Genomic DNA, 16883 nt, shown 5'->3' with positions numbered 1-16883 from the left:
CATGTCATCTGCTGGTGTTGGTCCACTTGGTCCAAAGTAAGCACAGCCCTCTAAATGGAAATTCTAGAGCACTTCATGCTTCCCTCTGCTGACCAGCTTTATGGAGATGCTGCTTTCATTTTCAATTAAAGCTTGGCACCTGCCCACACTGCCAAAAATGCCAATACCTGGTTTAATGATCATGGTATCACTATGCTTGATTGGCCAGCAAATTCACCTAACCTAAACCCCATAGAGAATCTGTGAGAAGCAACCTGGGCTTCTATAACACCTCAGCAGTGCCACAGGCTGATTACCTCCATGCCATGCCGCATTGATGCAGTAATTCATGCAAAAGGAGCCCCAACCAAGTATTGAGTGCATACTATACTGAACATGGACATGCTTTTCAGTAAGCCCATATTTCTGTAAAAATCCTTTTTTTTTATTGGTTTATTGTAATATTCAAATTATCTGAGATACCGAATTTTGGATTTATAAGGAGCAAGGTGCCTTATTATCTAGAAATTTTTTTCAAACAGACTTACCGGAAGTTGCCATCATCACAGGTGGCTGAAAGCCACACACAAAGGGCAGCTCCAATGTATTCAGAGGAACTGTTCAAAAACAGGGGACTATTTTACTCCTGGCTGTATAAAAGTTGATGTACTTTTACTGTAACGTCATTCCACATGCCGGCTGTTTGAATGACATGCTGTTTAACATCATGCAGTTTGTAAGTGCACTTCTATTGATTTATTAAATTTATTTGGTAAAGTACTTCACTTTGCGGACCTCCTTTTGTATTTAAATCCCTTCCTTGGAGTTTATTCTGGCTTAGGAATCCAGGGAGCTTCTGCTTTTTGAACCTTGGTATATTTGGCTGCAGAGCAGCAAAAAGTTTGGTGATCTCCTTGCGAGATCAGAATATCTGATAAGGAGCTTGGTTAACTATTTGTGGTGAAGAGTTTTCGGGAACACTCTTTTGTGGGGATGCACATTAATAGGTTTTCTTTGGCTTACCAATGTGTCAATGGTCATCATTATTGCCCGATTAATGATGTCCTCAATGCTGAGAAATACAGGTAGATACTCATCCATCATGCCATACCATCAGGGAGGCTTGTGATTCATTCCAAATTTAACAACAATAACCATACAGCCAATGTAATTAAGAAATATCTTCAGCGTAAAGAACAAAGAGTCCTAGAATGTTCCCTATGTGCAAAGCCAAGCTTAGAGAATAGAGTCCTGCTGTAACTGTTCAAACGGTATGGAGTTTCCCTTGATCCCTTGCCCTAACCCCTCTCCTGTTTAAAGTTCCTAAAGCAATACATTTAAAAAAGGTATCAAATAAACGTGTATATATACAGTATATCTATATATATATATATATATATATATATTTTTTTTTTTTATCTATACTATCGCCTCATGAAAATTTTTTCCAGTTTTACAAATTGCTGCTTTTTTTCAGATGGAAAAGGATAGGCAATATTGAAGAACATTAAATTATAGTGCAGTTTTCCTTTCAAGACTATGTTCAAAACACAGTTCCGTCATTTTTGCTGCAAAGCCTGTAGCCATAACAAATAGTTTTTAGAAAAACTGGTCAAAATGTTAGATTCATGGTTAGTGAGCAAAGGACAACTAAATGGTGTATAAACCAATACGACTACTGCTATATGCTTTTTACAAATACAGTGATACCTCGGTTCACGAACTTAATTCGTGAACTGACTCTGGTCGCGACCAGAATTGGTTAACCGAGGCACATTTTCCCATAGGGTTCAATGTAAATCCGGTTAATCCGTTCTGACCTTTTTTTCTTGGTTTTTGAAGCACAAAACATATGAAACACATTAGTACAGTATAGTAATGTATAAAGAGAGAACACTAACCTTGCTTGAGATGACTTCTGGCATGGAGAAAGGCAGGTGGGAGGCGGGTGGGAGGTGGTTATTGTTTGAAGGGAGAGTCCCCCTCCATAAGGACATCAGGGGGATCTCCTTCAGGGGTTTCCTCTCTCCTTTGTCTCCTAGCTGCAGGCTCAGTTCTGCGGAAAAATCTGTCCAATGTCACTTGTCTCTTCCTGCGCTGCATAACCCTCCGGAAATGAGAGACCACGTTATCATTCATGAGATTTAACACTCTGTTCGTGACAGTTATGTTGGGGTGGTGCTTTTCAAAAAAATCATGGCACTCATTCCATTTTTGCATAATGGATTTTATGGCATCACTGCTAACCTCCTCCCTTTCTTCCTCTTCCTCAGTGGAATGCTCCTCAAGAAGTGCCTTCTGCTGCTCACTGTGGAGTTCAGAAAGCTCTTCCGTGGTCAGCTCCTCCCTATGTTCCTCAACAAGCTCTTCCACATCAGCACCATCAACGTCCAGACCCATACTGTTGCCCATGGACACAATTTCCTCCACTACCGCTGCATCAGACCCTTCTAAGTCAGGTTCACTTTCAGTGACACATTCTGGCCACAGTTTCCTCCAGGCTGAATTTAGGGTTCGGGGAGTGACCTCTTCCCAGGCTTTGTCAATGAGGTTAATGCAGTGGAAAACATTGAAATGTTTCTTCCAGAACTCTTTCAAAGTCAAGGACGTCTCTTCAGTGACATTAAAACACCTAGTGAAGAGCGCCTTTGTGTACAGCTTCTTGAAGTTGCAGATGACTTGCTGGTCCATGGGCTGCAGAAGTGGTGTTGTGTTGGGGGGGAGGAACTTTACCTTGATGAAGTCATACTCCGCATCCATATCATCCACCAAGGCTGGAGGGTGTGCCGGGGCATTGTCCATCAGAAGAAGGCACCTTTCAGGCAGCTGGTTATCAGAAAGATATTTTCTGACGGTGGGTGCGAACACCTCGTGCAGCCATTCCATAAACAATTGCCTTGTGACCCAAGCTTTGGCATTGGCTCTCCACATGACAGGCCGTCTGGCCTTGTTGACATTTTGTTCCCTAAATGCACGGGGGGTCTGAGAATGGTACACCAGTAGTGGTTTTATTTTCAGATCGGCGGATGCGTTGGCACACAGCAAAAGGGTCAATCTGTCCTTCATGGGCTTGTGCCCTGGTAGTGCCTTTTCCTCCTGTGTGATATAGGTTCTGTTCTGCATTTTTTTCCAGAAGAGCCCTGTTTCATCACAGTTGAACACTTGTTGAGCGACGTATCCTTCTGTCTTCATGAATTCCGCAAATTCTACCTTGTAGGCTTCTGCTGCGGCCTTGTCAGAACTGGAAGCCTCACCATGTCTAATCACACTGTGGATGCCACTTCTCCTGCAGAATTTTTCAAACCACCCCCTACTGGCTTTAAATTCGTCACTTGCTGCACTTGTAGAGGGGCTTCTTTGCAGTAAATCATTGTGCAATTTCCTGGCTTTCTCACAGATCATAGCTTCACTAACGCTATCACCTGCCAGTTGTTTCTCATTCAACCACACCAACAAAAGTTTTTCCACCTCTTCCAGCACTCGCGGCCTCTGCTTAGTTAACATTGTTACTCCTTTTGCAACATCAGCTCCTTTGATGGCGGCTTTGTTTTTCAAAATTGTCGAGATTGTTGACTTTGCCATCTTGTACTCCGAGGCCAGACCAGTCACACAAATACCACGGTCATGCTTTTCTACAATTTCCTTCTTCAGCTCAATGGTTATTTTCTTCACAACCTTGTTGTCACCTTTACTTTTTGCCACCATGCTTGTGCTGCACATTCTTGTCACCTGCATTTCCACTTTGCACATTGTCACTTGCATTTCCACTTTGCACATTGTCACCTGCATTTCCACTTGGCACATTCTCACTTGCATTTCCACTTTGCACATTGTAACCTGCATTTCCACTTGGCACATTCTCACTTGCATTTCAACTTTGCACATTGTCACCTGCATTTCCACTTGGCACATTGTCACCTGCTGTTCCACTTGGCACATTGTCACCTGCATTTCCACTTGGCACATTGTAACCTGCATTTCCACCTTGCACATTGTCAGCTGCATTGCTGTTCTTGTCACCTTCATTGCTGCTCCGCACTTTCTTCTTTCCACCATGCTTCTTGGGAGCCATATTGGGAGTCCAGTACAGTACTGTGCAGTAAGCACTCAAACGGGGAACTGTACTGTACAATACATAAGTACTGTACAGTAAGTACTGTACAGTAGTACAGTACGTGCTAAAAAGCACACCAAATAGCAAGAAAGTGTAATGTACTTCTTTCTGTGTGTCTCTTCTATTCTCTATCTTCTCTCCATGATCTTCCTACAGGAAGTCACGCCCATGTGACAGCCTGGAAATAGCATTAAAATGGCCGCGGCTCCTGTTCGTGAACCGAAGCTGAGTTCGTGAACCGGAGCATATTTTTATGAGCTTTTCTGTTTGTGAACCGAGTTGTTCGTGAACAGAAGCGTTCGTGAACCGAGGTATCACTGTAGTAAGAACATGTCTGAGTGATTTGGTATAAACATATGCAGAGAATACATAGACTAAATTGTACTCATGGTGACAAAAATAGGTCAGTCTTCCATTCAGAGTAAGAATGGAAAACAGAAAATAAATGCAAACCCCAACCAAATAACTGCATCAGATAAAGAAGGGAAAACACATTTCAGGAGGACAGGATACTTCAATACAACCGATGATGATGTACATATTAGAATAATAAAAACAGTCATCCAGTTTGAATCCCATGCACTGTCCTAGAGAAGTCCAAGGACTCCCCAGTATTCAAGTCTTTACCAGCAGTTAAAAATCTATTACGACTATAGCTTTGTACTTGCAGGAAGATACTGTAACTCTAGAAATGCTTGCTAAATTTAATAACTGTGCTTTGCCTTTATTATGATTGGAAATTATACATGATAGACATAATTTGATACAGTATCTGATTATTTGTGTTTAAAAAAGTAGAATGTTCCACATTGTGATGCTGATTTACCATTCTTTTCATGCTTGAGACTACTAAACTGTTGTATTTTCACATATGCTGTTGGGATAAACTGGCCTCAGATGGATCAAAATTTGGATGGTTCAGCAGAGACCAGCTGAATTTCAACCCATCTATGGCTGCTCCTGTTTGTGAGAAGTCAATCTAATGATCAACTTCTCATGAACAGGCTTGATGGAAAATTTGTGTTTCATCAGCACTGCAGCCAATAAGCTGCAGCTTTTATCATTGTATTCTGATGGCGGAGACCCACAGTAAGAATACAATAACACACTTATGTGGATGGGGGAATCTGTTCAGTTTTTTTATTTTTATCTGCCCGCTGGATGTTTGAAAAAAAAAATGGAGCCATATATGGCCAGCTTTAGTAGTTTACTTATGAGTGTTTTCATCCAAGCTTCACATAACTATCACCAAAGATTCTGACATTGTTACTAATGAATACATTTTAGATGGAAAATGTGTGATTCTGGGGGTAATGTATGAATCTTGAATAAAAACATAGATAAATGACCCTTTAGAAAGAAAGAAAATAAAAAAAAAAAAATATATATATATATATATATATATATATATATATATATGATATATTCTTCTCCTTTTTATCCACATACAGTATTTCATAGTTTCAAAGCTATAATGAGATTCAACAGTCTTTAGAGAATGACACCATGGTCACAGCAAAAGGGTTAAATTTTACCCATCACTAGCTATATTCATCTTACTATCTTGCTCTGGTCCTTTAGGGTGGCATACAGGCTAAGTCCTGGGGCAGACACAATAATTTCAATAGAGCTCTAAACATTATTTATTAACTATTATTATTTCTAAAAGAGGAAAATAAAGGAAAGCTTACATTCTTCGTAATATAATAACAGCAACATAGTCAGAATTCCAGTGTGAAATGGCAGTATGCCAAACATCCGCTTTGCTGAATCTATTTTAAAGCCTTTTAACAATGGAACTTAGAATTATAATGGAACTCATTATATTCTAAAGCAACATTTCTAAATAAGATCCTTGATTTGATGTTTCCAAATCCACTTTATTGCCATCCTGTTTACTGAATCTGCCTTTGAATGTTCCAAAATGTAAAGTTCTCCTAACTGATGTATTCTGAAAGTGGAAAATATTCTTTGTTTATCCTGATGCCAGTTATGACAGAAAAGCATCAAAATCAAATAATATTGTAGTACATTTCTGTATGTAAGTTAATGTTTTAATGAAGATAGTAAATGGCATACAGCTATTTTGCACGTTATGAGCAACGTAAAAGCAAACGTGAGCAAATGGGCAAACTTGCAAAAGAAGATCAATACACACCTGTGCAGTGGGCAGAGAGTCCTAACTTTACTTATTTGCAGAGCTTTGGTGGCTAATTAGGCCCCATGCACACTGGACATTTTTACAGGTACTCCTAGGGGCGTCTGGCATTTTTTTCCTTCTGCCTTTAAACTCCCTGAATGTTAGCCATGTGTCCATGCTCACATAGGCTTTTAGCAGCGTTGAGTGGCAGGGGCTTTTAGAGGCTTTTAGATGTAGGAGAAAAAATCCACTGTCAGTGCGTCCAGGAGCAGCAGTGTTTGAGCAAACAAAACAGTTGACACTACTAACAGCTGCTAAATGCACCTAAATGCACCTAAAATCTAGCACTCAAGTATTAATTAATTTCAATGACCAGAAAAATTATTTGTTCTGGCCAAAAAAATGAATTACTGCCCAAGAGCTTGACATCTATAAAAGCTCCTAAAAGCCCTTAGAGAAACAGGGAGGCTATTGCTGACCACTCCTGGTTTTAAAGTGGTTTTAAACATTGAAGGTTCTTTACCTTCATGTATTCTATGCATAAAGGTAAACAATCTTCAGTGTGCAGCTCCCCCCTCAGCCCCCCTTCCTATTCACCCGAGCACAATCCTGATTCAGTGATGTGCACAAGAGCAGAAGCTCTCCCAAGTCTCTCCCTCCTTATTGGCTGAGACACAACAGCGAGAACCAATGGCAATCACAGCCAGTGATGAGGGAGCGGGGGCAGAGCCAAGCAGTTCGGGAGCGAGCACGCACAAGTGCCCCCAGAGCAAGTATCTTGCTATGGGGGCACTCGGCAGGAAGGAGAGGCCAGAAGCGCCAGAGGGGGACCTGAGAATTGGAGGATCAGGGCTGCTCTGTGCAAAGCCAACTGCACAGAGCAGGTAGGAATAACATGTTTGTTATTTTAATAGACCGCAATTTTACTTAGGCAAGGTGACTCGGCTGCGCAAACCGATGTAACTGTACGTCGGTCGCACGCGGGGCAAGGGGGCGGGCGCCCGCCGTCCCCCGACGTGCTGATTCAGTTCAGAACCGATAACTCATCAGTTCCAGGACAATGATTTTTGGCGTTGACCTGGTAATCGGAGTGTCCTGTGCCTGTGTAATGTAAACAGAGGCACAGGAAATTATGCTAACTTCTCTCCTAAAGCCCTTTTCAGTTCTAGCGTGAGAGAAGAAAGCATCAGACAGTGAGTACACAAGCACTACACTGACACCAGTACACATAGGCACATTTGTCACCCCCCAGTTAACTCTTTCACTCCCTGTCACAGTGTTGCTATATACAGTATACAGATAATCTGCTGATCACTGTATTAGTGTCACTTGTGACGCAAGTTAGTTTGAGAGGCAGTGGTAGTTAGTGTCTGTCCCAGATAGGTTTAGGGTACCTACCATATATCCCCTAATAAAAATGGAACCTCCTGATCACCCCCAGTTAACCCCTTCATTGCCTTGTCACAGTGTCACTATTATAGTGTACAAATCTTTTTTCTGATCACTGTATTAGTGTCACAGGGGACATCAGTTAGAGTTAACATTAGTTAGTAGCAATCCAGGACAGCTTCAGATTTCCTGCCTCATATTTAGTAATACATTTTAACGCTTTGATTTCCAGTGACACACACACACTAAACACCTTCATTACTAGTATAGTGTCTGAACGGATCAATATCTTTGATCAGAACTATATATAGTGGACAATGTAGCGCTAATCCTAAAAAGCCACTCAGAAAAACTGAGTGTATAGAGTCTGTGAAAAGTCCCAATTTGTCAGATGAATCAAACTGTGAGTCCAAGAAACCACCACCAAACACCCTGTTCACACTGTCTCTTACCAAATGGAGATGATCCCCATGACAGGGATCCTAAACGCCCAAAACTTGGATATAGCCCGAGGATATATATGCGTTCGCTTCTGCGCACCTTATTTTTTATTTTTACATAGTTTTTAAAAAAATGTGATCATTTTTATTTCTATTACAAGGAATGAAAACATCCCTTGTAATAGAAATAGGCATGACAGGTCCTCTTTATTGTGAGATTTGGGGTCAAAAAGACCTCAGACCTCACAACTACACTAAAAAAATAAATAAAGAATTGTTGAAAAAAAAAATCAGCCCTTTAAACCGGTTGCTAGGCAACGGCGTTTGACGTCGCTCCGGTCCTCCAAGACCATAGAGTCAAATGAGGGCCATCTTGCCCTCACTCGACTTCCTGTCTCTGAGGATCCGGGACCAGATTGTTTTCCCCGCTGATGGAGGGTCCAGTAAGCGGGGAAAATGTCCGGAATGTGGCGAGAGGGGGGGACACCACCCTTACCTGAAAGCCAATTGCACGTCATTGAAAAAAATACCGGGGTTATGGCAGCGTTTAGCGTCAAATGACCAACGTAAATCGACGGCGGGTGGTCGGGCAGTTGGTAAGTGGTTAAGGGGGGGTAAAACCTTCTGGTCGAGAAGTGGTTAAGATTGTAATTTGGCCAAGCCATGCTGAACTAGCTGAATTTCGATCTATGTATGGCCAGCTGTATAACAGGATGTATTGTATCCTGTCATTATAAACAGGATACAATATAATGTAAATGATACACATTTTTATTCACAGTAACACTAGTTGTTTTAAAATGAAACACTAAATTAGAAAAAAAAAAACCTTTTTTAATTTTTTACAGTTTGATTTTGTCTGTTGATTGCATACATTTTTGCAAGACAATATCACAAAAAGAAAGCCTTGTTGTCTTGAAAGTATGCTATATGTATTTCTTTGTTATCTTAAAGCTGAGCTCTGGGCACAAAAACTTTAATTCAAATATATTCCTCAATAGTTACAAAGGATATAAATACACTTTTAATGCACAAAATTCCTTTTTAAGCCCAGGGTCTTGGCAATCTATTTATAGCCTAGGCCATCTTTATGTAGAGCAACAATTCTTTTTTTCAGATCCTCTGAGAGTTCTTTGCCATGAGGTGCCATGTTGAACTTCCAGTGACCAGTATGAAATAGTGAGAGCGATAACACCAAATTTAACACACCTGCTCCCCCATTCACACCTGAGACCTTGTAACACTAACGAGTTACATGACACTGGGGAGGAAAAATGGCTAATTGGGCCCAATTTGGACATTTTCACTTAGGAGTGTACTTACTTTTGTTGCCAGTGGTTTAGACAAATGGCTGTGTTGAGTTATTTTGAGGGGACAGCAAATTTACACTGTTATACAAGCTGTACACTCACTACTTTACATTGTAGCAAAGTGTAATTTCTTCAGTGTTGTCACGTGAAAAGATATAATAAAATATTTACAAAAATGTTAGGAGTGTTCTCACTTTTGTGAGATACCGTAGGTGTTATGGGGGCTGACTTGACCAGGAACCTCACAGTTCAGTTCCTGATCCTCTTTTAGGATCTGAGACTGCAAGTTGTAGCCTGGTCCTTGAGCTGGCTTGAGTTAAGCTCTCGCACAAAGTGTACAGCTTAGTTCAAAACAAGGCAAATATGTTATAGTGTCACAGTTACTACCGTGATGACCGTGACTAATCAATTATGGTGATCACGTGATCGGGAATTACTTTGTAATTTCTGATCTTTGCTGCAGTACCTTCTGCTGCTCATACAGTAGTAGCATGTCCCACAATTGAGTGCTCAGCTGCCATCTAGCAAAAAGGGTCTCATCCCACAGGGAATTTGCTAGAAGAATGTTAAAATGAACCTGTGGGTAGGCAATGGACATTCATCCATTTGCAAATGCTTAACAAGCAGACCTCCATAGCTACAGCCACTGTAAAGCAAATAATCCTCAAATTTCATTAGAAAGGTTCGCTGATCGCATTGTATTTAGATTCTTAGGAGACTCATCACACTCTGTTCTCTCTCCCAACAGTGACTAGGCAGTGTTACAGTCTTCTAATGTAAAAGAAAAAAAAAAAGAAGTGATCTTGTTTTAAGAGTACATAATATTTCATTCTGATACCATTAGTACCCAGAAACCTTTTTTTGCTGTCTTTAATATAACTCCACCTTGTAATTGGCGCCTAAACAATGATAGCAAGTGATGGAATCTTATTTGACAGTGTAATAGCAGTAGGCAATGCTTACAAGGTCAGGTAATATCAGACTCCTTTAGAAATGTTATTAACCATAGAAACATTGACAGTAGAAAGGTAATAGCAGACATAGCTCATAAAGGTAATAGCAGACAACTTTTGGTTTCTGCTTACTTGCAGAGCTTTGAGAATGAAATACAGGTTCACAATTCCTGGAGTCCAGCCTAAAGATTTTAAGTTATTTCTTACATCTGTTATAAAAAATCCAGTCCAATAATCCAGGAGGATTTGATTTACTAAACCAACAATCCATCAAATCTAAACCTGCAAGCTACTTGTTTAGGCAAATTATATACCTTTGATGACCAGCCAAAAGAAAACAGGTAACATAATCTATTCAAGTTTCCTCCTATCTAGCAGCAGGTGTTCACCTGTCATATAATAATGGCAATATACATTGGGGTTGATTGACTACAGGCCAATAGGCTGTGCAACCCTATAGCCTTGTGGGGGGGGGGGGGGGCTCCTGACATAATTATCCAAATAAAGCCCCTCCAGGGCAGGACAGGGACATAGGTTCTGGATAGGATTGGTGGCAAAAGGCATACTCACTATGTATTGATACAAAATTCCTTTTTTGGGTAAATCAATTTTTTTGTTTAAAGTCACGAATTTTTGGATTATCTTTTTGGTAAGAGGTTAATTCACCTATTATACTTATTCATCATCCATCAGCTGGTCTTTCTACATGCATCACCTTGGGAACACCCCCTTCCAGAAGGAATAGACTTTTAATTGATGTTTTATTTGGATCCTTCTTTTTCACATATGGACAATTTGTTATTGTTTATTTGTTAAGTAATAGCGCACCTTTGTAATTTTCAAGTTACATTTTTTTTCACATATTCACTTCTATCACAGTGCTGCTTTTACACATATACATTGGTTTGCGCACCTTTTTCTTCATTAAATCAATTAACTTGTCACTAATTATAAGTAATATCCTTTTGTTCTTTGGGCAGCAATCAATACATTATTTAATTACATCTGTGTAGCAAACAACTACTTATTCAGTGCTGCATTTCCCTTGTATAATGCTGACTGATGCATTGCAATTTGTATTGTGTTGAAAGCTCCATTTATTCGTATGTTAACGTGAACCTGTTACATGCCTAGCCATATAAACTGAACATATGAAGAAACATTCGTAATGGTTACACTGTAAAACCCAAATGGCAAAAACCTCTACATCCAGAGGAAGGCAAATGATTAACTTTTCCTGTGGAATATACAGCATGAACAGGCAAACCTCAATTAAATTGTTGACTAATGCCAGTGCCCTTTTTTAAAGTGTATAGCCATTGTTTTTAGTTTTTCATAGAGTGGAGAAGGTTTGAATGGAAAATCAAGTTAGTTAGTAGACAAATCATTTGATTTTCGTATGGTTAGTGTGCTTACTGGAACTGTTGATTTGCATTTCAAGATCAAAAATGAACAAACATATTTGACATTTTTTCAAAAAAACAAATGATTCTCAAGATCAAGCATTCGAAATAACATTTTAGGTGAAATGCGCATGATTGATGTAATTGATATACTGTTTGACGTATTCCTATTGTCTGCTTTATATTTTAGGGCCTGAAGCCAATGGATCACAATGGACTGGCAGACCCATATGTTAAATTACATTTACTTCCTGGTGCTAGTAAGGTGCGTTCCCATTCAAAAAATTCTACTGTTTGTTCTCCTATAGTACAAGGTTAATTATAACATTATAGTGATATTGTGATAATTTATCTTCTGCCTCTAGAGAACACTGATCACTTTGATGATAAATGTTCCTATTTAAAATTAGTTAAAATTTGATGAAATCCACATAGTATTTACCTGCGATTAGACACTATAACCCAGGGGTGTTCAATCTTTGGCTTTTCCTGGGTCACATTGAAAGAAGAAGAATTTTCTTGGGCCACACCTAAAATACTCTAACAATAAGGATAGATGATGAGCAGAAAAATTTGGGCAGATCACAGTTTAGTGATCAATGATATAGATAATATAATATTATAAAACATATAAATATTTTTTATTATAAAAGTAAGAGGGCAACATGAAAATAGTTTGATGTTTAAAACTGTTTTTGATAAGCTAATGCATCAGTATCGGCTTTGATGGATGTAGTAGCAATTCTCAATGAATTCTTAAAGCGGTTGTAAACCCTAAAAAAAAAAAAAACCTGCAAGACAAAGGCATAATGAGCTAGTATGCATCGCATACAAGCCCATTATGTGTAACTTACCTTAGAACGAAGCCCCGACACGGACCCCCCGGACATCGCTGCGGGCGCTGCCATGATCCCTCGCTGTCTCTTCCGGGTTCGGCGGCTCCGGCGCGGTGATTGGCCGGAAGAGACGGCTCCGGCGCGATAAATGGCCGGAGCCGCGATGACGTCAATCCCGCGCATGCGCGTGGGAGTGATTTTCCCGCAAGCTCCCGGCAAACAAAATTGAAGGTCCCCCCGGACCTTCAGAGCACATGCGCCGCTCGCGCGAGCGGCTGCATGCACTGCAAATATCTCCTAAACCATGCCAGGTTAGGAGATATTATTTGTACCTACAGGTAAGCCTTATTATAGGCTTACCTGTAGGTAAAAGTGTCAAAAAGTGGGATACTACCGCTTTAAGGTGTTCATCAATGTTTTGGTTCTAATTTTGTCCTTTGGGTGCATTATCTTTGAAAATAGGTCCTCACAAATAGACATATGCAATTTGTTTCGTTACGAAAATTTGAATCCCAATAGTAACACATTTCAACGTACAGTAAGTATAAAAGTTAAATAAGATGATGATTCTTACTTAGGGTTCTCTATAGAATATAATTGAATACAATAGACTGGAATAGAATAGAACAGAATAAAATTAAATAGAATAAAATAGAATATAATAAAACAGAATAGAACAGAAAATGAAAGAATAGAATATAAAATAAAATAAAATAATAGAGTAGAATAGAATAGAAAAAAAGTTATGAATATAAGAAACGAATCTGAATACACTAAATATTTAAAAAAAATCATTCTAACATAATGAGTACTGTGACGGGAGTCACTTTGGTTGGGGGGCCCATGAAACCCAGCTTACGTTTGAGAGCTCTTGAAACCCATTTTCCAGCTCCCGCAACCCCTCTTATGTGTAAGTCACCCTGTGTCTATTAGGAGCACAGGGTGACCAAGAAAATGATGGACAACTACTTAATGGTTTGGATTACTTGAAATGGGACTCTAGGCCTAGTATCCATGTTAAAGGCCTAGATGCCTATTACCAAAGGACTGCTCCACACAGTCAGACTCATAACAGATACTAATATCATCAGCTCAACCATCTGTCTTCCACAGATTGTTAATTGGGCTAATTTACTCACCTATTGTCTACTGCGGGGATGTGTTTACACTTATAATAATGTGTACATTTATTTTGAATGCCCAAAACATACTCACAAACATGAAGAGTAAAAATCGCATAAAAAAGTCCACCTCGATGTGGAAAAGACATTTACCTTTGTTGGGACCGCTGACACATTTCTGCAGACACTCTTCCTTCCTCAGAGCTACAACATAGGGATATGCCCTTTCCACATGGTGGTGGACTTATTTAGCTCTCTCATCTATTCACAGAGACAGAAAACACAGGGGCCGGCTTCACAGTAAATGATCACTGTGATAGCCAGTCAGAGGTTATCACAGCGATCAGGTAACCTGGAATTAGCCGTTAGAGCGGGGCCGAGCCTCTCCGTGAGACCCTGGTCTCTGTGCTGGGAGCACACTATGTGTCATGCTCCCAGCACAAAGGGAGATATGCACATATGCAGCCCTATGAAAAAAAGCCCATTTCAGTGGGGCCACATATTTACTTACTATCAGCGTGAAGGGAAAGTAAATCAGCCTCAATGATTCTGTGTTTTTACATAGTTAGGAAATGCAATACTGTTGAGAGAGACCACTCCAAATTGGCTTTTAAAATTTTATATTCCTTTAATACCTCATGCCTGGACCACTACTTATTTAACTCATGCATTTATTAATTAATTTATTTCCTTTAGTGAATTGACGCTGTTTTATGAACTATTTACCTCATGTTTTTGGTTTGCGAGGTAAATAACTTATAAGATGATAGTGATAGTGAGTTTTCAGCATCATATGAGATAATTGGAAAAAGTTTGTCATGTGATTCAATTATCTCATGAGATATTCTTTAATAAATTGAGCTCCAGTTCCTAGTTCCATAGAGGATAGACTGGAGATCTGTTTACTAGATCATTCTTCGAATGGCTGCATTTGGTATCAGTATCTTTATCATGACTCAAGATTAAAAAAAGTTGCTGAGGGACATATACTGTAGGACTCCCAATAGGACATTCTTGCTCCTTAGCCAGGCATTACCTACACCTGATGAACTGATAGTCTTCTGTAGTAGAGTGCTGAATAGTAAGAGGAGCTGTAAAATAGTCATCATCTTTATAAAGTTGTTGAAACTACGGTTATCCTTCAAGCATTTTGTATTAGCTACAACTTTACAAATTGTTGCTGTCACTATTACCAACTACCTTAGCGGAAAAAATAGGCTGTGATTAAACTCTACCTTTTCTAATTAACACTTAAGTAAATTCCTGTCTAATTAAAGTGGATCATTATGTTTTGAAAAGTAATTACAAACCACTCTTCCCTAATCACCTGTCTGTATGCTCTTACTAACTAGACCCTATCCAGTTATATTTATGAAACAGTCATTTTGAAGCTATAACATGATGTAGTAAATACATTGCAATTCCTATACCCAAGAACATTACAAAAAAAGATCAAATTCATGCAAAAAAATCATCTTTGTGTAATGATGCCCAGGATTGTTGTAAGTCAGGAATAAGGACATTCTCAGTGTTTTAGGAAGGCTTCAATAATTATATTGTAATCATATAAGTGAAAGTTAATTTTGAAATGTGAATGTGTACTGTGATTAGTAAAAAAAGTAATACTGGGGTTGATTTACTAAAGCTGGAACACTTAGAATCTGTATAGTGCAGCTGTGCATGGTAGCCAATCAGCTTATAAGTTCAGTTTGGCAATAAAACCAGGAAGCTGATTGGTTTCTATGCAGGATTACATATCATTTTGCACTTTAGTTTTAGTAAATAATCCCCAAGGTGTTTAATGTGATTACCCGATCTTGTGCAAGAAAAATTTTACAGTGGTGATCGTAAGTTTGGGCACCCCAGGTAATAATTTGTATTAATGTGCATAAAGAAGCCAAGGAAAGATGGAAAAATCTCCAAAAGGCATCAAATTACAGATTAAACATTCTTATAATATGTCAACAAAAGTTAGATTTTATTTCCATCATTTACACTTTCAAAATAACAGAAAACAAAAAAATGACGCCTGCAAAAGTTTGGGCACCCTGCAGAGTTAATATCTTGTACTGCCCCCTTTGGCAAGAATCACAGCTTGTAAACACTTTTTGTAGCCAGCCAAGAGTCTTTCAATTCTTGTTTGAGGTATCTTTGCCCATCCTTCCTTACAAAAGTCTTCCAATTCTTTGAGATTTCTGGGCTGTCACGCACTGCTCTTTTAAGGTCTATCCATAAATTTTCAATTATTTTGAGGTCAGGAGATTGTGAAGGCCATGGCAAAACCTTCAGTTTAGGCCTCTTGATGTAATCCCCCGTGGATTTCGAAGTGTGTTTAGGATCATTATCCATTTGTAGAAGCCATCCTCTCTTTAACTTCAGCTTTTTCACAGATGGCATCAGGTTACCATCCAAAATTTGCTGAAATTTTATTGAATCTATTTTTCCTTCAACTCGTGAGATGTTCCCTGTGCCACTGGCTGCAATACAACCCCAAAGCATGATTGATCCACCCCCATGCTTAACAGTTGGACAGAGGTTCTTTTCATTAAATGCTGTGCCCCTTCTTGTCCAAACGTACGTTTGCTCATTCCGGCCAAAAAGTTAAATTTTAACCTCATCGGTCCACAGAACTTGTTTCCAAAATGCATCAGGCTTGTCTATACGTTCATTTGCAAAGTTCAAACGCTGATTTTTGTGGTGAGGACGTAGAAGAGGTTTTCTTCTGATGACTCTTCCATGAAGACCATATTTGTACAAGTATCTCTTTATAGTGGAATAGTGTACCACAACTCCAGTGTCTGCCAGATCTTTCTGGAGGGATTGTCTAGTCAAACGTGGGTTTTGAATTGTTTTTCTCACAATCCTGCGAGCTGTTCTGTCTGATATTTTTCTTGGTCTTCCAGATCTTGCTTTAACTTCCACTGTTCCTGATGACTGCCATTTCTTAATTACATTCCGAACAGAAGATATTAACATCTGAAAATGCTTTGCTATCTTCTTATAGCCTTCTCCAGCTTTGTGAGCATCAACTATTTTCAGTTTCAGCTTTCTAGACAACTGCTTAGAAGATCCCATGGTGCTGATTGTTGGGGCAAGGTCAGAAAAGTCTGGGCATTTAAAACCTCTGAGATTGACATCACCTGGTCTTCCCAGATGATGATTGAGAACGATCCATGACACTGGCAGGTCTCAGCCTTG

The 16883-nt window shown here is 39.4% G+C and overlaps 1 protein-coding gene across 1 annotated transcript in view; it reads left to right on the top strand.

Moving 5' to 3' along the window:
• The window catches only part of DOC2B (double C2 domain beta), an 824733-nt gene that overhangs the window by 409948 nt on the left and 397902 nt on the right, over positions 1 to 16883 (top strand). The window contains exon 4 of the mRNA XM_082245573.1: positions 11919 to 11993. Within this exon, the coding sequence (XP_082101699.1) occupies positions 11919 to 11993 (75 nt within the window). The remainder of the gene's footprint in view (positions 1 to 11918; positions 11994 to 16883) is intronic.

The sequence above is a fragment of the Pelophylax lessonae genome (genome assembly GCF_965119305.1).
Source record: "Pelophylax lessonae genome assembly, chromosome: 2".
Taxonomy (NCBI): Eukaryota; Metazoa; Chordata; class Amphibia; order Anura; family Ranidae; genus Pelophylax; species Pelophylax lessonae.
The sequence above is the reverse complement of the archived record's forward strand: the minus strand, read 5'-3'. Positions and strand labels throughout refer to the sequence as shown.